This window comes from Melospiza georgiana, chromosome 8 (genome assembly GCF_028018845.1).
Source record: "Melospiza georgiana isolate bMelGeo1 chromosome 8, bMelGeo1.pri, whole genome shotgun sequence".
Taxonomy (NCBI): domain Eukaryota; kingdom Metazoa; phylum Chordata; class Aves; order Passeriformes; family Passerellidae; genus Melospiza; species Melospiza georgiana.
The window spans coordinates 25296478-25321086 of NC_080437.1; the positions used below are offsets into that span (position 1 = coordinate 25296478).

Genomic DNA, 24609 nt, shown 5'->3' on the forward strand with positions numbered 1-24609 from the left:
AAAAGCAAGGAAAATGGATGGATGAGTTGGTCTCCACACTCAATTGCTCCTTGCTTTTCTGAAATAGTGTATGTGTCTTTCCCCTGAGAGAATACAGTCCCCTGAGCCCTTCAGGCTTGTTTCCAGTTCACACGTGATCTTCAAGGCTCTCACACTATGAATGTGGCTTCATCAGGAACAACTGACTCAAATTGGCATCAAATTTCTTCCTCTTTTCACTCTTATCAATACATCAATATGGAAAAATGCCCCCTCTGCATGAATTGTAAAACTGTGTGTTGTTCCCATTCCAGGCTGGCTTGGTTTTCTAGCCCATCTCTCTTCCTTCAGCTGTTTAGAAAGCAGTCAACTTTTCATCCTCATGATGTTCCTCCTGTGACACCTGCTGTACATTACCCAGCTTCAGTAGATGGCAACTGGTCATCTGTGCCAGGAAAGGTCATGCAGACCAAGGTTTTACCAAGTAAAACCTGCAGCAATGTAAAATTGATGAAAACTGAATTATTGGGAAGTTTTTTCCTGTTTTATGCACTGATATTAAATTTCAAAGCCAGAGATGGCAGAACTTCCTTGGTGTGTTCTCACAGGAAACATTGGGTACCTCCTCTACAAAAGAACTGACTCTGTTACCCACGTCAGTAGAAAATAGTCATGAAGGTTTGGGAGGGTTCTGTGAGGGCTTATAATGAAAGGGCTTGGAGCTTCTAGTTTGAATTGTATTTTTGCCTATGCAAATCAGAGAGGACTAGAACTAACTTCCATGTGCTGTTGTGGTGACAGAATCAGTCACCTCCTGCTGTCCTCTGGGACAAGGAATAGCACTGGCCATGAGCATGGAAGAGCATGTCCTGACAGATCCATTAAAATAACAGAAAATCAGATAAAACATACACTTGCTTACAAAGATGTGTTCCTCTTGTTCCTATTTATTTTCTCATATGCAGCCTGTAAACACTTCTGGGCAGGACCCATCTCTTCTTTCTGTCTTTGTGAGATTGGGCATGAGGTGGTGGCTAGCAGGTAGGATGGCTTTTAAAGAAATAAAACAGATCTGTGTGCTCTCGTCCTCAGGCAATAAGGATTCAAAACCCTTGGTCTTCTACTGGCTGATCCATGGCAGCAAATGCTAAGGAAAGCAAGTTCCTGTATGGATTGCTCCATCAGCTGTTTGTAGCAAAACCTGAAGTGAGAACTTCATGGAGCTGGCATGGGAATTGCTGGGGAGGATGGCGGAATAGTATTCACACTGGTTCTTTGAATAAGCACCAGAGATACTGCTTATTTTAGTTAAAATAAACTGTAACTCTATGGTCTGACTGGCTGGTGGAGTTTCATGTTTTAATTCAGTGGTCCAAGTTCAAGTTCTGCTCTGCTAAAGAAACAGAGTTATTTACTGGTAAAGGGTGTTGAAACTGGTGCAAGTGATGTGCTGCATTGCCAGATGAGAGTGGGAAAGTCAGTAATTTAGATTCCACTTGTGACTGTGGTACAGAAAGTGCAGATTAATGAAGGAATGTGTGCATAGAGGGCCAAATTCTTGCGTAAAGGGAGAAATGTTGCCCTTTCTCCTGGTTTTGCTTCAGCAGTACTTATATTATTTGCCCGGAAAATAAAAATATTTTAATGGTGTAGCGGTTAACACGTCAAATGCTACTGGAGTCCTCCCTGGTCTGGGCAAAAGTTCTTGTTTATAATTTCTGTTTGTGCATTGAAGGTGCTGGAGAGCAGGGCTAGTGCCCTGCCCTGGGCTGGGAGCTTTGCCCTGGGCCCTTGTGCTCTCTCTGCCAGTGCACTGGGAGTTTGAGAGGGGATGATGGTGGGACTCAGGCATGGAGCTCTGTGCTTTCATCCCAGCAATGTACCTTAAAAAATGCTATTTTGATGGCAAGCTTTTGCCTCGTTTAGTACCCAGTGCAAGTTACTTTGCAGGAATATGTTACAGATTAACTAGTGGTCTGCCAAAATAAATCCATCTCTTTATAACTTTTTGAGATTGGAGAGCCTTGGTTGATCACAAGGGCCTGTTGTGCTTTAGGAGACAAGGAGTTGTTTGTTTTATTTTTTATTTAATAAATAAATAAGAGGGTATGAAGCATGAGGAGAACAAACCAGAATAGTACAAGAGGTTGGGAAAAAAAAAAAAGGAGTAAACCTAAGTGAGAGAGAGAAATGCTGGATAAAGTGGGGCCAGTGAAGGAAGGGGAAGACTTAAAAGAGAGAAGTAGCTGAGAAACTTTAATACTTGTGACAAGGGAGGAGGAGGAAGAAGGAGGAAGGGATGGCAGAGAAAGTAGAAAGGAAGGTTGCATGTTATGTGAGTTTTCCTGAAGAAGAAATGGACAGAGAAAGAGAGAGTGGAAGGGAAGAATAAAAAAAATGTGGCTCCTATAATCCTGAAATATTTAAGAGGATGTTAAATGTGGCCAAATAGTAAAAGTAATAGTAAATTTTGACCTGCCTGATAAGTTGCTAGCTCAAATAACCCCTTACTTTAAGGATTTGTTTGCTGCCAAACAGGAAATAAAGCCAGTGGAATCAATGTCTTTTGGGTCTAGTCAGTGTGCAGCAAGACTAGAGTTTCAGGTAATTTTTCCTTTGTAAGCACTTTCATATTCCATTTCACAAGAACATAAACCCTACAAAACCCCCTGCATAAACAGCAGCCAGGTGACCCTGAGTAGATATATATTTAAAGAACTTCCCTTTAGGACTGCTTTTGGACTTCATATTGAAAGGAAATCTTTGACATTTGGGTAACTGATGTGGATGGAAATAGTTTAGACTCTGTCCTGACTAACAGCAGAGAGCAGTGCAATTTTCTGATGCTGAAAAAGAGAGTTTTCAGTTGATCAGAAAGAAATTAAAATAGGCAAAAAACCCCCAACCAAACAGCATAGAAAAGATATACTGGGTGACAGTATTTCCACAGCTGCCAGTCTACAGGAAGGAAAGAGCAGTGACCTGAGTTTGGGGACATAGCACATCAACATCAGATAATTTTGGCAAAAGATCACTGCACCTCACAAGTTTAAATATGGGTAGGGAAAGGAGCTGGTTGTGGCAATCATGCTCTCAAGAGACCCTGCAAGGAAAAACAGCAGGGGATTTTCAGGAGGAAGGGTGTGAAACAAGAGTGGTTTGAGCGCTGTGTTTTTAAACAAGACCACACACAAAATGACCTACCTTTACAGTACCTTGAAGTGACTCTAAATAGATGTTTTACACTAGAAAAAAGGCACACTCCAAGTGTAATTGTCATGTATGATGGAAGAAAAACTGCCTTCTGAGAGTCTGTAGAAATGTCATTACAAAATAAAACTTCATGATAGGTGGTACTGAACACAATCTAAACTCTCCAGCTGGGTAAGAGGAGATGCTCTTGCGCTGCTCTACCATTCATCCCAGTGCATGTCCTTCTTGATTGGAGGTGGTCTCATATCAGGGAGCTGTGCTAAACAGGACACTGGGGATGGGGAGGCATCCTCCAGCTGATCCTCCACACGAGCATAATTCAGATATGGTCCACAAAATACCCTGTCTCTTTCCGCTGATGCAAAGAAAAACATCCTATTATATTGTCAATATGCAGTGGGAGTAGCTTGATGTGGGCCTAATTCCGCATCTTGAGTCTAGGGGCACATCTTTGATTTTACACAGACACAACTCAAAGCAAACTCTAGTGCTTGAGTTCAGAACCACACTTAGCTTCTCTGATTTTCTTTGCATGGCTTTGTCAGTAGACTGCACCATTTCTACCATCTCTGGGATTTTGGTTCTACAGATCCATTTGCTTGTCTCTACTGCTCTTACCTTTGCTTTCTCCTGCTCTCCATTGCTCCCACATCCTTTCTAATCCTGACAAAAAAATGAAGTTTAACCTTGATAGGTTACCTCTGTTTCTGGTGAACTCTCAGTATTCAGACTTTCAAGCTATTACACTGTAGATGGAAAATGTGCCCAGGATAGACTTTCCATTAAACTGTATTTAAATTGGAAGAGAATGCTGGCACCTCAACAAGTATTCCAGTATTAGATCCCAAAATACTGAAGCTAGCTAATCTTTTGGAAGAACAAAAAACTCTTACTGATTTATATTTAGCAGGGGGAATGCATTTTAAAAACACAGCCTATATGAGGCCCCTTGAAGAAAACATCTTTTACATTGATTTGTAGTGCATGGAAATACTACACAGCCGTAAAATATTTGCACTTGGGCTCTGCTTTTATGTCTTTTTTTTTTTTTTTTCAGTATGAACTGTCATGAACTCTCTGAGAGTGGCTGCTTTGCTGCCAGTGGCTGTGCAGTGAGACAGGGCAGCTTTGCTGCTCATCAGGGCTGTGCCGAGCGTTGCAGGAGGGGAAGCAGCAGTGCAGCAGCTTTGGGGGGCAGCAGCTTTGCTGCTCATGGTGCTGTGCCCAGCGTTGCAGGAGGGGAAGCAGCAGTGCAGCAGCACCACGGTGGGAACCCCCAGCTTGTGACTGTGGGGCTTTGGTTCAAAGTGGCTGCAGGTATTTGTGCTGTACCTGGGACCTGTGTAGAGAGGGATGAGATTAGGCTGGCCCTAATCTCAGCAGCAAGCTCGGAGCTGAGTGTCTGCAGTGACTGCTTGGGCTTGGTTTACGTGATTGTAAATGAGCAGGAATTCTGTAATGGTAATGAAAGTGTAGCGTGTTCTATGCATAGTTCTGATCTATACCAAGGAAATGATTAACTGGAGTTTCAGTGGATGTGAGAGGTCAATGGCTTATCCCAGCTGGGCAGTTTCTGGAAAAGGAGCCATGGTAAGAAGCGGGTCCGTTAATGGAGTGAGTCAGAAAAGCAAACATAACTTATAAATTATATGTAATCTTATGGCCAACAGTGTATCAGTTTATCTTCGAGGAGATAAGGATTATCAACGGACAGAGCATGGAAAGTTCTGGGTGTTTTTCTTCCTTATGTCCCACCATCTGCAGCACAGACAGATCAGCCATCACCCTGGGCAGGCTGTTTCTATTCCTCCTGAAGCATCAGATATTAGAAGAGGAGAAGATTAACAAACTGCACATTTACAGGAGGATGATAAACAGAATTTTTGAAACAGCCCTAGACCATAAACCTAACTAAACTTAACTGGCTTTCTTTTGTTAGAAGACATATATATATATTATTACATTTCTCTGCTGACAGAGCCTACCTAATCACAGCAGAGCAAAAATGTTCTAAATCAAGAAAGAAATTTTAGATGCTTCCACAGCATGATTTTTTACTTTGATCTTCTCATTTCTTACCCACAACATCAACCTACAGTAGTAAGTTAGTTGTCTGTAGTAAAAAAAATGAAGTTGCAGAAGCACCAAGATGCAAAAAGAATAAGGTCAGGAATGCCTCCCTGCTGTCAAGAACATAATTATTGCACAGGCAAGTTGTTCCTGCCTGTGGATCAGAGGAGCTGCTGCAGGCTGCTGGAGGGAGGGATGGCTGTTGCTGATGCAGGGATGGCAATTCTCTTTCCATGGATTTGTCTGGAGCCTGGGGGTGCAGCTCCCAAGGCAATTCCTCCTGCCCAGCAGCTTCCAGGGGGGGGTGCTCACCCCCTCTCTCCTCACCTGGCAGAAGGCAGCATATGGCTGCTTACTTATGCTCTGCTGTTCTTATGTGCTTAGTGGGCTTATGGTCCAGAGGGGCTCGGGGGGATTTGCACAGGGAGAGGGCAAGGAGGGAAAGGATCTACATCCATGGGAAGTGGAGTGGTACCAGAGGTCTCTGTGTGTGAGAAGAGTAACTGAATTTTTGGGAATGACTGGCAGACATTGAGTAAATAGTGCCTAATTAGGGATCAGGAGATGATTAAAGATTACACAGCATCGTAACTGAAGATATGAAATTTAAGAATTAATTTATAAGGAGATTTCTTCTCAACAGCCTTGTGTCCATATAGAACTATATTCACACTTTTCTTCTTGGTATCATCTATTCTTCAACAAAGAAAAGGGCCTGATCAGCCTTGGTATTTTTTAAGTGCTTGCAGAGCCATCAGGTGGGTTGCTCTTCCTGGAGATGGTGTGTGTGAGGATTTGCCTCCTCAGCTCAGTCCTGCACTGCTGTCCTCTCCTTCTGCCTCTCCTGCATTTTGAGGGTCATTGTCACCTTCCTTCCCTCATCTGGCAGAGTCTTCTCTAGGCTCTGCACAGAGACATTTTCTCATGTCTCTGTGTAATTTCAACAACAAACATTAGTTCAGCCTTATCCTTCCTGTAGCAAATTAACAGATTCACTTCTCATCTGTAGTACTTAAATCTACTTTGACCAGCCTAGACTTTTGCTCTGAGTATTTTGCCTTTAAAAAAGAAATTACAAACAACTCAGGCTTATAAAAACTGAAGCAGAGCTCTTATTCTGTCACTCCTCAGCTCCTTTCATCTACTTTTTTCAAGCTTTACAAAAGTTGCCACGCTCCTGACTCTTACTGATAGTCAGAGCCTCAGCATTGTCTTCAAGCAAGCTTTTGTGAAGCCTCACTTCCAGGTTCTGAGCAGGGGCACCTGAGTTGAGGTGCTCAGCTGTGTTGCTGAAAAAGCCCCATCCCAGGTCACTGCCTGGCACTCCTGCAGAGGCTGCTGTCTCTGTGCATCTGTTGGACTGGACACGTCTCTGCTCCTCAGCTGCAGCACTGCAAGAGATGGAGAGCAAAGGCACATCCCAGCTGAGCAGGGAGACAGAGGAAATGCCAGTGTCTCTCTGAGCTCAGCCTCCTAAAAGCCCTCAGACACAGCAGTTGAGTCTTGCAGATCCCGCTTGCATCTGTCCCATCTTCAGGACACAGCCTTTCTCCTTTCCTTTCTGTTCTGAAGCTTTGAAATCATCTCTTCTGCCCTTGACAAAGTCTTGCTGTGCTTGTATTGATTACAAATTTCACCTGTTGCACCTATTTCCTGCCCTTTGTCCTTGCTGTCACTTTTTGCATCTCTTCCATTAATTTAGTTTTTCTTTCTGAAATGAAGAATCAGCTTCTTTACTTTGAGGGCTCCACACAAATGAACCACTCCCTTCCCACCACTTGTCAGTCAGGTTTGAAGGATGGATCCATTGCAGATCATCCTGCAAACAGCCCCAGCTTCTGCTGCCCAAGTTTTATACTGGCTGGAGGGAAGCTTCTCACAGATGCTGTAAAACCACCCTTGTTGTCTTTCATATCTCTCACTGTAAAGACAGCTTAGACAGCTTTGCATTTCAGGTTAAAAAAGAAGAAGGAGGACTGGTACTATCTCCTTTCCTATGCATGTGGTTTGTCTGCACCTGCCTCTTGTCATGCAGTTTGCAATTTAAATGGAAAATCTTCCCCTGTGCACGAACCTCCTCGCTTGATACATCTTGTCACCTCTAAAATAGCACAGATGAAAATAAGTTATGCTTTGGCTTTGACTTCTTTTGGAGTCGTGGATGGGAATGCTAGATCTGACCAGCTGGCTGAGATCCACCTTGTAGATACTTCCCTAATTCACTAAAGTTTAACCCGAAACGCTCCTTAATTTGGATCTAGCACTCTACAATTCACCCTTTGCATTTGTATCATTGAATACCCCAACACTTGCAAAGTAATAGTCTCCTCCTGTGGAGAATCAAAGCTTTGCTTTGGCTTCTTGGTCATCTTGCCATGCAGACATGAGTTCTTCACTGTGGTGACAGCAATCTGACAGGGTCCTTGTCATCCCACAGGCCCAGGGAAAGCTGCACATACACTGGAAATACCTTATTACTTACTCCCTCCAGAGCAGCAAACATGTTTTTAAAGGCAGTGAAGATTTGCATTAATTTATGGTTCTCTTTCTTCTGTGCACATGCCCTGGGTCAGGCTGCATAGGAGAAAACAAGGTTTCCAACCCCTTTCAAGTTTCCACTGGTGTTAAGCTAATGTTTATTTTTAGTAAACTGTATTTCAAATTGTGCTTTTAAGAATCCTTTTGCAAAGCCTAGCACAACAATTTCAATACGTTTTATCCTTCTGAGCTTTTTATTAACAAATATAAAAGGGTATAAAGGATCAGTGTAACTAGTTATTCTGTATTTCACTGATAATTTTCAAAAGTATGGGTCCAGCTCGAGAAATGGTAAGGATTACAAGCATTCATCTCAGCTCAGTTTTTTCTCCCTGTGCTGCTACTAACTACCCAGCTTTGGGAAGGCTGTGTGGATGCTCCTTCAGGGCAGGCCTTTTCTGCTGTGCTGAGTGGGTGTCCCTGTCCCCACACCCACACATGGTTCCCTTTTCTTCGTTCTCAAAATCCTTCCCTTTTAAGTGCTTATCCAGTAAGGCCACCTGCCAGATAAAGCACTGTCAGCCTCTCTTGATAAGGTAATAACTCTGAAACACTCTTCTCCACTCAGAGTGTGGTGTTTGCCCTGCCTGCTCCTTTCACTTTCCCTTGCCTGCAGCACAGGTGCCTCTGTCCCACCCCAGACCTCTCCCTCTCCCCAGGTAGACACGAAAATGTCATTTCCATTTGCTACTGCATGTCAGTCTTTGGGCTCTGTTTTGAAGTCTTGTTTTCTGTTTCTTTCAATTCTGAATGATAGTTATTTCACACACTTTAAGAAATTTAATACTTGCAGTCAGCTTTCAATCTGCAATGATTTTTACAGTGTTCTCATAAGTACTCAGCATGAGGATGTGCTGTTATAGCTTTGTGTAGCTACAAGCTAAGACTACCCAAAATGCTGGCAGGAAGAGCGTCTGGACTTTTTATTGCAAAACCAAGAGTTATATTAGAGGTGCAAGCATTATTTTATAGTAGCTATAGAAAGACATAGCAGTGAGCAATTAGTTTGTGTGAAGAATATAGATAATTAGTTTCTATAGTTTGCATGTTTGAAGAGTACTGTTTAGTCATGCATCTCTGCAGCACAAACTGGCACATTCTTAAGATCATGTTTGCTTTTTTAGTGTCCTTCAGTCTGTCACAAAATAGTCCTGTATTCTATTGGTACTCTGATTCCAAATTTAGGAGTATTTCCTCCCAAACATGTGCATGATGCAGTGTGTATGTGCACACAAGGAAGAGGAAGCAGATGACTTCTGTTCAGTGGAGTGGTTGTTTTGAGCTGGAATGCTGCAGGCTCCCTGTTGGAAGGAAATGTGCCTGTCCATTCATTCAGGAACAAAGCTGCTGTCGTGGCTGTGCTGATCCTGCTTCAAGGCTTTCTGTAGAGTTTTGAGTGGAGAAAAATGTCATTTCTTCCATCCTTCACAGCCTTTCTCCCTCTTACCTTTCCTCACTGAATCATAGTGTGCTGGCCAATGCCTTCATTACATGTGGGATCTCAGCTGAGGTTCTTAGCAGTGCAGGAGAGAGGAGACTGGATGGGAGTCGGTGGAAAGATCCAGCTGGGTCCCTGCTCAGGGGTGCTGGGGTATGAATTAGCAATGTGTGTGCCTGAGCTGGCACATGGCACAGCTGGATAGGGCACCCAGGCACATGGAGACAAAAATCAGTGGAGTTGCTGTTGCAAAGGAGGTGTGAGAGAAATGGTCAGGTTGTGTAGGAGTCCTCTGGAAGTGGAAGATTGTTCCCTAGGTGTGACGGCTTTGATAGAGCAACTTTACAAGTGCTTTAGAACCAATTCTTGTGTTCTCTTCTCATCTGTGGCCTCAAGATGGCCTGTGATTTCAGTGCTGAGGTGCAGACCCAATGTCATGTTCTGTACTGTCAGATTGTCCAAACAGGAGTCTTCAGTATCCTTGCAGTTTTTTACTGCAGAAGATGCTCTAAAATCCCTTGCTGGTTTACAGTTTAAGGATTTGGCTACCTTTGTTTTGTTTTACCTATACTTTCTATGTTAAGTACCTCTGCTTTTTTTTTTTTTTTTTTAACTTGAAAATTTCCATATTACTGACAGTATATTTGAAGCCCTTTTTCCCCCCATTCTGCTTTCAGATTCCATTGGTGGGTCGTTTTCAGCTTCCTCCCACCGATGCCACCACAAGCAGAAGCACTGTCTCCCCATCCCACAGTGTGGAACTCTGTCCATCAGCCCTCTGCTGTTCCATCCTCACACAAAGGGATCCCAGATCATCATGGACACAACACAGAAGGCAGTGAAGCGCCAGGCTAGCTTCTGCAATGCCATCACCTTCAGCAACAGGCCCATTGTTATCTATGAACAAGTCAGGCTTAAGGTGAGTAGATTATACCTTCCCTTTTGGCCATGGGATCTGCTGGGACTGAATGCTGGCGTGTAGGGGGCTTTGGTGCTTGCAGCAGATCTTTAGCCCTTCCTTGAAAAGTGCAGTAGTCAGATCTTGGACTTAAAGGTCTGCAGTCTTCATTGGCACTTCTGCTTTTGTCACTGTAGTTCTTGGAGCCATAGGTACAGACTGCTGTAGAAACTGAGAGCAAAAGGGAAATCCACCTCCCAAAAATACTTACATTGATGTTAGACAAGTACAACAGATTAAATTGAGATCACTTGGAAAGCCAGGAGATAAGATGTCAAAAAAGGACCTAGAAGTGAAGGTTCTTACTCACATGCATGGGAGGAAAAACAAAAGAGTTTGGAGGAAAGAAGGAAAGGAGCAGTCAGTGTGATCACTGTTGCTGTCTGAGAAAAGGACCTTTCTGGCAGCCCGCTGATTGCTTTGTTGAATCAGTCACCTGGTAGCATTAAGAGCAGTGGAGAGAACATTGCAGGGATCACATTTTTCTGACTGGCACAGGCTGATTTCACTTCCTTTGTGTCTGTGGTGGCCTGGAGGATGGAGTTTGTAGCCCTGGTACCAGGCCATGCTGCAGCTGGCATGGGAAATCCAGCTTGTCTAAGACAACATGCCTCCATGAACACCAGGAGCTGCTTTCTGATGAAGAAACTCCTCCATGTCCTTAGGAACTGAAGCACTTTTCAGGTTATTACCATCCACAGATACTTTCTAATCTTTGTGCCCTCTATTTTATGGGACTGCATTTCTCTGTTCATAGCCAATCTCAGGCCTTTATTGGCACAAAAAAGGTCATCTTTGGCCACTTTTGTTCGTGGCACACATGAGTGATCTGACTGCAAATCCTTCATTTGTGCAGAAAGAGTTTTCCAGAAGGTTTGTCAGCATATAGATACATGGTTTGAATGATCTTGCTGTTGCCCAATTTTAGAGGTCCTGGAATGCTGGGTCCTGCAGCAGCATTTCAGCCTTCCCTGCCTCTTCCCTCACAGCCAGCAGAGGAGCAAGGAATGAGGGACATTCTTCTTTTTGTAAATCTGGAGATTTCAGTGATTTCAGGCTCAGGCCCAGAGATGGAAAATCCCCACTACAGGTTTGTTATGCTTCCTGTGGAGCTCTTACTGCTTCTATCCAGGCTGGAAGCCCAGCAGGAGTCTCTCACATTGCCTAATGAGATTTCTCCCATGTTGGCCAGCAGTTTGGACAAGCAACTGTGACAAATATTCTGGGAGAAGATGAAAGCAGCATTTCACTTTTGAAGACACCATCAAAGATTTGAGTGGATTTAGTGGTTTAGGCAAAGGTTCTGGGTTATTTCTTCCTCATTCTGAAACAAGGTAGCTATCTCTGGAAATTCACACTTGTTTATCTGTGTGTATTTGGGGATTTTAGCTTACATAACATATGTGAAGGATATGCATGCAAATCTGCACAGGAGATTTATGAGCAGAGCTCCTGCTGACTCCAGTGGGAAGGTCTCATGGGAGTAATCAACAGGCTTTAGCAGAACTTGTGCTCTAGGGAGGGATGAAATGGGAAAACATCGTTGCTGTTGTATGAAAAATCCATCCTGCAGCTGCCTCGCTGTTGTTTGTGCTTGTGAAAAACAGCACCTTAGACCTTCTTACCAGCCACACACTAACCATGAGCCCACTCATTCAGGTCCTATAAAGTCTAAGCTCCCTCTGGAAAACTGAGGGAAGAAGTAAGGAGATTTCATTCTGTTTATTAGCTATTGTATCTCAGGTTTTACACTGACATTATTTTGCAGATATGGGAATATGGCTGTCAAGCAGCCTCAGAGGTAAATGCTTTCTTCCATGTAATTTGGGGCATTGCTAGGAAGTGTAGCTCTCAAAGACTGCATAAGGCAGTAAAGATCAGGAGCCTGTAAAATTTGTAAAAGCAGCAATGGTCTAGCAGTTTGCGTGTTGATTCTGTATTTTCCTCCCCTTCTGGTACCCAGTGGACCTCCCAAGCTTTTCTGCTAGCAGTGGCTGCTGAAAAGAGAATTTGGTCCATCATTAACTGTTGCCTTTTTTAGCAAAACTGTGTGCCCTTTGTCCAGCTGTGTCTAATTCTTGGCAGGCTTTATACTTGATTTTAATTTGGATATTAGTTTGCCTGTGGTCAGACTGTATTGAGAACTGTTTATAGGTGCTGATTAATACATGGAACATGTGCAGCCTCAATTACCATATGAATATTTACTTCACACTGCCTGTGATTGCTGTGAAGTATTGGCAAGAGGCTGAATTGTACAAATGACAATGAGGCCATATTTATCTTAGACCCAAAAGCTTTTAGGGCTTGCAGTAAATTTGCTGCAAAAAATAACCCAGGCTTCTTCTTGGAGTGTGTTATGTTTCCCTGTTTTGTCATGTGCACACCCTGTTAACCCCACTTCTACTGCGGACATGCACGATGCCATCCCACCATGGCGAGATATATAAAATAGCAAATCTGCTTCAGTCCTTTTTAGTGTCATCCCAGTGTCCACTCCACAAACAGAAGCTTCCTGTGGTTCCTGGGGCAGAGGTCAGTGCTCAAGTGTTTCATGTAAATAGTTCAGGTGCCTGGATGGACTGAGTAGGGATAAAGAGCAGCACTCCCTTAACTGAAAACTTGTCCATTGATTACTTTTTTCTGAGCTCTGAGTTATTTTCTCTGATACTTTAATTATAAAAGAGAAATCTCTGGGCTTTGAACAATGTCTTTGTTGTAAGATTATTGTGACCCCAAGGGCACGTACTTCAGATTTGCCTTGGAGAGGAATATGTAAAAGAAGAACACAGTATTTACAAATTTGATTAGCAGGGAATTCAGAAGTCCAAAGAAAACATCTTGCAGAATTCCTTGGTGAAAATTCTGTGCTTCCAGGCTGGGACATGTGGGGCTGCTGCCAAGCTTTTGAGAACAAAGTCCTGCAGTCCTGGACAGTTCAGTCTCTGTCATTGCCATTCATCTGAGCCATTAGTGCTTTGGCAGAGCATGAAATTACAGAAAGGTAATGAGTTTTTTGTGGCCCCTGGTAGGTAGGTGGTACCTCTCCATGTTTCTGCCCTTACCCTGTGGCCAGCAGTGGAGTTGCTTGAGGCTGCCAAGGCATTGATGGAAGATGACTATCTCAGGTGCTCTTGTGTTTGCTGCAGGCTCAGAGTGTGAACAGATGCTCTGATTGTGGGTCAGCTGGCATTCAGGAACTGTCCTGGCCCCACATCAGAGTTGGATACACCATCCTTAGATCTTTCATGTCAGTCCTCAAGCTGACAGGCTGAACCCCTTTGAGAGGAACAATTCCTAACAGGTTCATACTCAAGTAATAAAATGAGAGGAAAAACTTCACCAAGGACATCACCTGAGGACCATACTAACTCTGGAAGACTCCTTGCTTCCATGGGAAAAAAAAGAGACCTTATAACTGGGTAGTAGTGTTTCAATGAGCCGCATGTATTTAGGACCTGCTGCCTGCTCCCCACAGGTCCCCTGCTGGCCATGGCTCAGCTCTTGTGAGTAGAAGCTGATGACTCTGGAGGTATCTGTGATCCCTTGTTCTGCTGTCTGTCAGGTGCAGAAGGATGGGTATAACACATGAACCATTCCAAAAACCACAGCAGATGTTCCTGACCCTGACACACTGAGCAATTGCATACTGGCAGGTTGGGGTGTAGTTATGCACAACATATTTCACAAAACACCATTCACAGCTGAAATAAGTAGGTTTTCCCAATCATAAGATACCATCTATTGTTGCTTCAAAATTTTGTACTTAACGAAGTCAAATACTTTATATTATGCTTTCCCACACACAAGTTCTCTGCTGTAAGGCTGTGATTTCAATATGTCATCCAATATGACAAGTTAAATAAAGGAAAGACTGTCTTTTACTTGCCTGAGAAGCCCAGAAAACCCTGTGGAGATAACTGTGATTCCGGAGCTTTTCTTTCAGGTCAGAGAGATGAGAGACCCCATAATCTGAGCACCATGTGGGAAGAGTTCTGCTGGGATTAAAGGTCTTGTGCCCATTTTTGGCACATTTTGTGTGACGGTTATTCTTAGACCAAAAGGAATTACCCTAGAAATAGAAATGAATCATCATGCAGCTGTAATTACATTTCACCTATCCACATAGATTTAATTTGATTTATTTGGTTTTAAATATGGACATCGTATCCTAAGTGTGCAGCAGCATTGCTGTGTGCAGCCGAAAAAGCTACAGCAGTGTTGGGTGCGTAAAATGTTTTCTAAATCTGGTGGGGCTGTCTGCACGCTGGCCACCAGTGTTGGATGCACAAATCCTGTGGTGTGTGAGTTGGTGTTCAGTGGCCAGCCTGTCATTGCTGTGTTGTCTTTGCAGATCACCAAAAAGCAGTGCTGCTGGAGCGGGGCCCTTCGGCTGGGCTTCACTTCCAAGGACCCATCGAGGATCAACCCCGACACCCTGCCGAAGTACGCCTGCCCTGATCTGGTTTCCCAGAGCGGCTTTTGGGCCAAGGCTCTGCCCGAGGAGTTCGCAAACGAGGGGAACATCATTGCCTTCTGGGTGGACAAGAAGGGACGGGTGTTCTACAGGGTGAACGACTCCCCTGCCATGCTCTTCTTCAGCGGCGTGAGGACGGCAGAGCCCCTCTGGGCCTTGATCGATGTCTACGGGCTCACCCGGGGCGTGCAGCTCTTAGGTGAGTGCCTGGGAACAAGCTCAGGGGTGATGCTAAGGCATCCCTAACAGAGGATGACACTGCCTGTCCCCTCTCTGTGCTGGGACAAGTACAGGGAAACAGCTGTCCTTCCTCCCCAGAGTGTCTCGGGATCAATTTGAAACTTAGCAGGTAAATATAACCTCAGTGGGAGGTGGGAAACAGCTGCTACAACATGCACTAGAAGCCATCTCTAAGTAAGTGGATTTCTGCTCAAATGTGTAGCTCTATCAGAAAATAGCCTGGAGTGTGTCATATACCTCATAATACTGTATTTTTATATCATCTTGTGCTTTCCCTGTGCCAGAGTGGGGAAGTGCATTTTATGCACTGTGGTTAAATCCTTCCTGGATGGCACTGTTACGATTTTCTGTCAGGTTTATTGGACAGATTTGAAACATGACTATCTTTCAAATTACCTGAGAGAGTCTGTGGCTGTTTTTTCCAGGATGTTTTCACAGAGGAGTTTGATTTGTCCTCTGGAGCCTGAAGGTTGCATATACAGCAGGGGTTGGAGGGTGAGGAGTGCTGAGTGCCTGTGTCTTTTGCCATGAAGATAGCTTGGTATTCATGAGGACTCAGTCCCAGATGTGCAGGCTGTCAAGGTTTGGGCTATTTGAGTTTATGCATCTTAAAGAGCTGAAAAGGATCTCTGAGGACTGAAGGGCAGCAAGGTTGCTGGGGGACCAGGAGTGTCAGCACACACCCTTAGAGGTGGCTTTGCATTGTCACTAGGAGGCAAATTGCAGCACTTCACCATGTAGCAGTGGTTTCATGGGTCTTTTTACCATGGAAAAGTTTAGATGGTACCTTCAGGAGCTGAAGTTCCTTCTGAAGATGAGATGATCTGAGGCTGAGAGAGATCCTAGCTTTTTCCTGCCATATACCGCTTCATGCTGTATATCAAAAACATCAATTAAACTTCCTTATGACAGTTCTACCTCCTTCCTGCATTCTGTGCTCTATTAAAAAATATGGTGGCAGGACTACCCATAGCAATCAACACAGCAAGGAAGAGGGATTTTCAGGAGATGAAGAAATGAGACTGACCTTATTGCAAAAAACTCCTGGCCTGAGATTGCACAAGGCAGAGGAATTGAAGAATTTCTCAGCTGCTTTTTCTTTTTTTAGGTGCAGAAAGATTTATCTTTTGTTGTGAATCAGCTTGAATCAGAGCCACTAGTCAACTGTTCATAGGCCAAGGTGGTGATATTTGAATTGGGATGGAGAATTTGGGCAAATGTCATGCCAAGGGTTCAGTTAGGAAGAGCTTACAAATGACTCCAAGTCCTAGGGCTGTCCTTGTGAGATTTGGCTCCTCAGAACCACTCTGCCTGATTAATGAGGGTCCATAACTCTGGATTATGTGTTTCCTTTCAAAACGCCCGAGAATCCATTTCCTATCCATCATCTGCCCCTGCATTGTCCCAGCATCTTCCACATCCCCTTTCACAAGGAAAATGTGACTTCTGCCAGCCACTGGCTTACCTCTAGTCCAAGAGGCTCCTGACTCTTTGGTGAAGTCCCTGAATGAAGCAAGCAGCTTCTGAGTTTACACAGTTGGCGTGGAGCTCAGATATGTGTTTATAGCTTGTTCCAGCAGCCTTCAGCAGGCTTTGAGCCTGAAACTGTGCTGAAACGGCTTCCACCCGAGTCCTCTCCATCTCCATTCATTATTAAACAGCACTAAAAGTCAGAGAAGGGAAATCATCAGCTGTGTTGCCCCTGGATCCTATAGACATTCCCGTTACTATGCTGTGCATGTCTGCTGGAGTGTAGCAGACCACACATATAGCACAGGACAACTTGCCAAAAACTCCCAGGACTTGACAAATGAATTTCATAGCTTAGCTACAAACATATGGTCGAATTCAGCCTGGTATGGCATGCAGGGCATCTGATGGAGGCTGGGGATGCTGGAGCAGTATGTTGAACAGAAGAGCCTAGCATTTCAGATTCCAGCTCAGTGATTTATTACCCCCTAACCCCAAACATATTTCTTATTCTTAAGTCTCACTATTTTCTCAATGCTTGTAGGGTTACAGGGTCCAACTGCACCTCTGCACAGTCTCCATTTGCTTTTATGTGTAAGGATCTCACCAAAAACTTTACCATTTCTGGTGTCTTTCTGTTTATTGCAGAATTACTCCCTTCTCACTCCCAGTAATGTAACTTCACTTCCAAAGTGAGACTTAACAAAGGAAAGACCTGCAGCAGTAATTCTTGTGTCACTGCAAGATCCCAGCTCTGCAGGGAAATGGACAGTGTGCATTTGTGTTCCCAGAAGTGACAGCTTCCAAAACTGCACATTTTGATTTGCTTTTCTGCATTACGCTGGCAAATCAAATCACTTCCAGCCCAAATAAGGGACTCAGTGAAATGGGGTAATGACTAAGGGTAGTGACTCTGTTCCTGTCTTACAGATCTAATAAAGACAGATTGAATGAAGGGAGGCCCAAAGCCTGTGAGAGTTTAGTGACTTGCCAGAGCAAAAGGTGTCACCTGACATCATCCTTGTTACCCAGCTCAGTCCTGCCTCTCTAGCTGCATCACAGGCATTGCACAACATTCTGGCATCACTGAAAACCAGCTGGTTTGTACCTTAATTTTTCATTTTCCTCTGCTTATGGCTTTAGTGACAGCATCAGCCTTAGTGACAGTTACCCACGTGTCAGTACTGCTGTCACTGCACAGGTGCATGTGGCTGTCACAGATGTTCCTGGGTCTGACTGCCCTTGCTGTATGTTCAAAGGCAGAGCCCTTTAAGCAGCTTCTTTGCCAGCTGGATTTTGAAATGAACCAGGTGAAAAGATTTGCACAGTCCACTGCTCTGCAGCCAAGGGGAGCTGGAGCTGAGCTGGGACCATGGTTTGCTGTCACTGCTGGAGTGATTCAAAGGCAGGGACTGGTTTAAATCCACCTTGAGTTGGCTTCAGTGCTGACAGTCACAGGTGAGAGGCTGCTCCTTGCTCTCCTCTACCCTTACTCTCTCTCTACATTCTAGAGATGAAAAGGTTTAAATTCATCCTGGAATCTGGTGTCCTCTGACCACAGGGTCTCAGCTGGTTTTCTGCTACAATGTAAGGGCCCTCATAGAGGAGTCTGTGGCAATGGAGTGCATGCATGTGCTGTGTTTTAGGGCATGAGTTTCAGTGTAGGTGCAGGCTTACATGACCTGTAAACATGCCCTTATACAGTGACTTTCCTGCTGACATGCTCAACTTGCAGGCAAGGTGGTTTACAGCTCTGCTTTCCTTTTTGGGCAGCTAGTTTTGCACAAGTGCACTTTTACATTCCAGGGTAATTTAAAGTAATATTTACTAAAAATGTGGCTTGTCCTTATGGTATCACTTCAAGATACACACATGCTCATTCACACTTTTAAAAAGAGTCCGAGAAAAATGGAATATAAGCAATCTGCTGTCTGCTGCTATAATAAAGCATCAAAAAAAGGAAAGGAAAGGCCCAGCTGTTTAAATTCTGGAGTCTTCAGAGCTGCGGAGGAAGGATGGCAGCTCATGGGAACCAAGTGGTGATGTTTCATACTAACCTGTTTCTTTCAAGCACTGGGCTTGAGCCTGGCATGTGCGCTTTCCATGGATTCACCGCAGGACAGCAAGGTTGGCAACTTCCCTCAGTCACGTGTGCAGCACAGCATGAGTGTTCTCAGCATTTTCCTTTACCTTTGGCGGGGGATTACAGGTTTGCCTCTTCTATATGGTGCCTTTTTGGAAATCACAACATTTTTTTTCCTTTTTGCAAAATCACCCTGTTTTTTGGGCAGTGACATTGCAGCACAACACTGCAGAGTGGTTAAGATGGGAAAGGCCCTATGAAGATCATCTAGTCCTACCACCTACTGTCTTTTCTTTCAAAGCACAACGCAGGTACTCTACAAGTACAGAAAAATAGGGCTGCAAAACAGTTATGATTCCAGCATACTTCACTTCTCATCCTGTTTTTCCAGTGAGGAAATGTTAGGTACAGTCTGCTAATTTTCCTTGGTCCCATTCTTTGCTAGTATGATCAGTAATCACACCCCTTCACTGTTTGTTCACACTCTTCTCCCATCCATCACTATTTTCATTCATGCAGTATTTCAAGAGTATTCTCGGTCTTTTACCAGCACAGGCTTTGAAAATCAAGGATAATTTTATTTAGATTGGCACACTGAGAGGCACCTGTTAAAAGCTAAGTCTCACCACATCTTGTAAATATAAAATATGTGAAAAACTAGTAAGACTGTGCAATATTGGAAAATTTTAAATGCATGTGTATTGAATGTGCATATTAGATTTGCCTGAAGTAGAAACATATATAGTATAAATATATATTTCAGTCATAAATATATGTACAGATCCTGGGAGAATTAAATGGAAAATGGAATTTCTGTATATTGTATTAGATATTTGAGAAATCTCATTTCACCAGATCCTCTTCCTATCTTCTTATTGTTTGATGTTTGCAAAGTATTAAGTCAAAATGTGAACTGATCCTGGATGGAAATGTACCCATCTCATGCCTCAAGCTGGTGTCTCTTTGACAGGGAAGTTGCACATTTTTTAGGGAAAGAAAGAAATGTTTTTATTTCTTCATGCCTGTCACTTCTTACGTAGTTTGAATCTCTAGCTCCTGGCCACCTCTAGAAGAAACATTAAATAAGCCTCAAATGAGGTAGATTTATGGGCAAATTTCAGGTGTTAATGGTATAAGACTGTTGATAAATCTAATTTATTGCATGCATCTGCAGTTTTACTGTGTGGTTATTACTATTTTATTTTCCAAGTGCAAAGCTTATTTTCCATTGCCCACGGGAATCCATTTTGTTGCTATTCTGACACGTGCAAATAAGCAGACTGATGTGCCAGGAGTGCTTTGCACTAAACAAAATTGGATAATCAGATATGACTGCAGTGTATTTTTATAGGGTATTGTTGAAAGTGGAAGCTATAAACAATTAATCCTTTTTGTGGAAGTCTGTGACTATCTGATGGAAAAGCATAATAAGTGCTTAAACAGAGTCCCACTTAATGAAGGCAAGAGACACAAGACCTGCAAGCAGTCAGTTGTCTTTGTTTTTCCCCATCTCCTAAGGGGAGAGAGAATTTAAATTGCTCATAAAGTTTTATTGTCTGTAGCTGTTGTCTCTATGGCAGCTGCAGGAAGCTCTCTAACACAGCTGAAAATGTGAAAACAGTTTAATAAATAACTTATCTCTTGCCATTTTAATCAATCCCTGCTTTGCCCTAGCACCTCTGGAGGGAAGTGTTTTCCAGATGCAGTAGGCGCCCAAAGCGAGCCCACAGACCCAGGCAGCCCCTTGTGCTTGAGGGTCCGTCTGTCCTCCAGCTCTGTCTGTCCAGGTTGTGGTGATGAGCCTGCTGGACACAGCACTTTCAAGCAAGCCAGATCTCCTCTTGGCCATGTGAATGCAGTGGGGATTTTTGTTCTCTGTGTGTTTGTGTGCCAGCAGTGGAGAGTTGTGCCCGTGAACTGGGAAGGCAGCGTCCACCTGCCCTCGCGGTCAGCACGGGGCGTTTGGGATGGGCAGCAAGTGGCAAACACCAAGGAAGTCAGAACAGGCTGATGCCAAGTGGAATGAGATCCCTGAGGGGTCAGCATTTCAGGCTCCACCGGGTCTGGATGAGGTGTGTTGGATTTCAAAGTCCCACAGAGGCTCTGCAGGTTGCTGGTGTTTCCTCAGCACTGCAGTCGGATAGCTGCTGTGCTCAGCACTGCTGCTGTCACCTGAAGCACCTTTGCCTCAGCAGGACCTCTTGGCATTGCCACAGGTGCACAGAAAGGACAAAATCTGACACATGATGTGCTATAAGGCGCTTTGTATCAACAAAGTGTCCACATCAGCGTCAGGAGAGCCTGCAAGGGTTCCTGGGTAGGAATAAATTTAAAAGGGATTAGTCTGGCTTTTATTTTCCAGACTGAGAAAAATGGAGGCTGCTGCAGGATAAAACGAGCAGTGGAAAAATACATTCTGTGCTATAAAGTTTCTTTAGTTCTGGTGAGCTGAAATACTGTTCCTAACACAGTCAAGAAGGGCCACTTTACCCATAAAAAACCCAAGGAAATATGAAAACTCTGACAGTTGTAAGTGGTGTTTATGTTATGGGTATGTTGTAGTTCAGACTACAAGATAGGCCCCTATGTTAAAAAAAAAAGTGGAGTCTTCACATTAAATATCTGTTGTGGTGATTGATTTGGCTGTCGCTTTAAGGAGGTAAATGTTGCTGGTTTACAGTAAGAAGTTCATCTTGCCTTTGCTATGTGTTGGAAGCATGGAAAGTAGAGTCTGGAAACAGTGGTTCCAGTTAAAAAGCTTTTGACTTTCTTTTACTTCTGCTAAAGGTACTTGAATAGTTGTATGTATACTGAATTTATTACACACCTATAGTTAGTTATAGACATTTCTAGCATGGACAGGGCCTTAGAGAATAATAATCCTCCACTAATGGAGCAGTGTATTCTTTTGAGAGGAGTTTCAAAGAATTCCATACGTTAGCAAAAGTTTGAGCTTTCTGATTTAAACCATTAGGATATCTATGCTGCTCTTTTTTAATGCATTCTATTAACTGATACTTAATGCCACATATAATTGCATTTTACTTAGTTTGTCTAATATAGTTCCTTTTTTGAAATCTGTAAATCAGAGCGGTCTTTAAAAAAAGGGAGAGAGAATATGCTGGGAAAGGAAATTAATCTTTGCAGCTTTTTTAATACCTTTCTCAATTCAGCCAAATGGTTTAAACTGTTCAAACCTTGGGCTGTAAAGCTGAAGGCTAATTCCTCTTCATTCATAAAGCTATAGCTTGACAAAAAGAGTGCATTTGGAGTTGGGGCTAAGTTTTGGATGTGAATGGAGTGGTCTGGTAAAAGTATAACAACTAATTGTGCTAATCTTGCAATTCCAGCTATTGCAGCTGTTCCAGCTGTGGAGGCCCTTTCCCCTAAGCCTGTGTGACAGATGATAGCTAAACACTGCTAGTATGATAAAACTAACCACTGTCTCTGTGCAGTATGCCTCTGCTGGCCTGACATAGCACTTTGTCATTTCAATGTCTAATTGGCCTCACAGCTGCTGAATGTGCAATTTACCATACAGAGGATGTGAATTGTTATCCCTGTAGGTGTCTGGGTTATTAAAAAAGTTTGACACCTTTAATAAAATAAAACTGGGTTTTCCTTCCATATCAGCAATAGAGCTAAAAATTAGGTTGCTCTGTAGTCCAGTCTCCTTCTTTTTTTCTTTTTATTTTCCCCCCCAAGCTGCATAAGCAGAACTGTTATGGAGCTCAGTCTTACCTATAGCCCAACTTTGCTCTCAGTTTTGCCAGCCTAAACTTGTGGCTACCTGTGGAGTCACTCTGGGTTTGCACTGTGAGCAGAGTCTAGCCCTGGGTTTTTGCTTACTTATCCCTTCGTTTTGACCAAACACTGAGCAGCAGAAGTTCCTCCAAAACTGGTTTATCCACAGAAGAAAACAAAACATTTTGACGATGCCGATTTTTGAAGCTGTGCTGATTCAGGCCAGAATTTCTCCTTCACAGAATCATGGAATGGTTTGGGTTTGAAAGGACCTGAAAGATCACCTAATTCCAATCCCACTGGCAGGGGCAGGGATGCCATTCACTAGATCATGTTTAGTCCTGCTGAGCTATTACTTCTTTTCTGAAGGTTTTCTACTTGTGTTGAGTCTACTCCCAGTTTTGATGCAGATGTTACATCAGCTCTGCTTGAGATGCAGCCGAGCCTGCAAGGTGCTGTGCTCAGTGAGAGCCTGAACTCCTCTCTCCTACTCAGACATTTAGATAAATCTTGATCTTTCATTCTTCTATGTTGCTCTCTTAATTGCTTGTTCATAAATATGTTCTTCCAACAATAATTTTTAGATGTTTCCCCTCTGTTGTGGCTTTTGGTGAAAATACCATACCTTGTACTGACATGTACTAGGTAAGTGTCAGTTCCTGTTTTCTTGGAAATTATAACAGGGTAGTGTTGGCAGAACTTTGTGAAATTTATACAAAGCATTCCATGTCTATTAGCTAGGACAGAATGTCCAGTCACAAGTTTTGATTCTCAGACATTTGCATTATTTTGATGTTAAAGGCCTTTACAAAATATATTTTTAAAAATTCCATTCCATCTGCTCATATTGGATTTAGAAATTAAAATTATTAGGGATTGGTAAATTTTTGGTTGGTAGCTAGGGAGAAAAGGTTGATAAAACAGATTGCTAGCCACTGCCTATGTGTTTAAGAAGATGAAAATCTCTTGTGATGCATCTGGCTACCAGTGTGACTGTTCACAGACGATTAATTCTCTTCAGAGAAAAAAAAAAGTTTAATTGCTCTATCTTTTTAAGAGGATAAAGACCACTCCAGGGAAAAAGCCTTTCAAATCCAATAATCCTATTCCCATGCTGGTGCTGTGCCAATAAATAGTGCACCACTTGCAAGGAAAGATCTGAAGCTTCTAAAATCTTTAATGCGCAGTGTTCCCTCTTTGTCTGGCCAAGGCTGGAGGACCCCAGTGCCTCTGAGCCCCAAAGGTGTTCACTTGAACCAGGAGACTGGTGGCAATTTGTTCAATATGTTCTGAAGGTATTTGCGTTTCCTCCTCATTCTGCAGTGGTGTTTCCCTGGTTGATTTTCGTTGCTCTCTCTGGTGTTTGTGGGCAGCAGCCATCACTCTCCTGAGCCCTTCCCAGTCATCAGCAATCTGCTGTTATCCCAGCATGGCTTGTGTGAAAGATCTTTTTGACAAAAACACCGGGCCTTTTGGGTTCTGCCCCTGTTTGTAGCCATTTCTATTCCAGATAGAACAGATTCAGTGTTTCCATACACTGGAATGTGTATGCTCATATCAGAGGTGGGCCTTGACACTGCCTGCATTTGTCAAAATGCATTTTTATTGCTTCATTCCTGACATGGTAGAGTCTTAGAATCTTGCCTATAACACCCCCTGGCCAGGTGGATGGAAATTGGCCTCATGATGGAGATCAAAGCTGGAGATAGCAGGAAAGAAAACTGAACTAATGAGAATTTCATTGTGGAGCTGCAGGGATGCACAATTTCAACTCAGCCTAATTGCACACTCAAGAGAAATACATAAATAGTTTGGTTTTGAGCCATAATCACTATTATGACTATTTTAATGGTATTTTCTAGTGCTTCAGTTTTGGGTATGATATGTAGAAGATCAGTGCTGCACAAAAAGCAGGCAAGATATTAAAAGTCAAAGTAACAATCTGATAGTGAGGTAGAGGCTGCTTTGTGTTGGCAGGCTAAGGGATGAGAGCTGGTGGAGGGAAAATTCAGTAGGAAGTAGAATACTATATTTTTAAAGGTATTCCAGCTGAGCAATTGGAACCCATTCTCAGGTGCTCAGAAAAGAAGACTGCATAGGCTGCAGGGCCCAAATTCAACAGGATGATAAATTCCCTACCCACCTCCATGTATATGTAGTTATATGGTGTGCCAGAAATCAGATGTATGCCTGAATAAGTATGTTAATTCACATTCCTAAAGATAGCCATGTGCTTAAATGCTTTGCTGGATCCTTTTCTTTGCCATCTGCTTGTTACTGGATTCTCTGCAGGGCTTGCTAGGTCAAAACCTCGCAAGGTGGTCTGTGGTTAATCAGTAATCAATGGTTATGCAGGGATTAGCCTCTGTGCTTAATGGTTTTTCTGGGCAGCAAAGACT

At 43.3% G+C, this 24609-nt stretch overlaps 1 protein-coding gene across 3 annotated transcripts in view; it reads left to right on the forward strand.

Annotated features, from left to right (window-relative positions):
- NEURL1 (neuralized E3 ubiquitin protein ligase 1) overlaps positions 1–24609 on the forward strand; it is a 139704-nt gene that overhangs the window by 70927 nt on the left and 44168 nt on the right. For all 3 annotated transcript variants that reach the window (XM_058029361.1, XM_058029364.1, XM_058029362.1), the window contains exons 2-3: positions 9916–10157; positions 14551–14872. In XM_058029361.1, coding sequence (XP_057885344.1) covers positions 9916–10157; positions 14551–14872 — 564 coding nt within the window. The remainder of the gene's footprint in view (positions 1–9915; positions 10158–14550; positions 14873–24609) is intronic.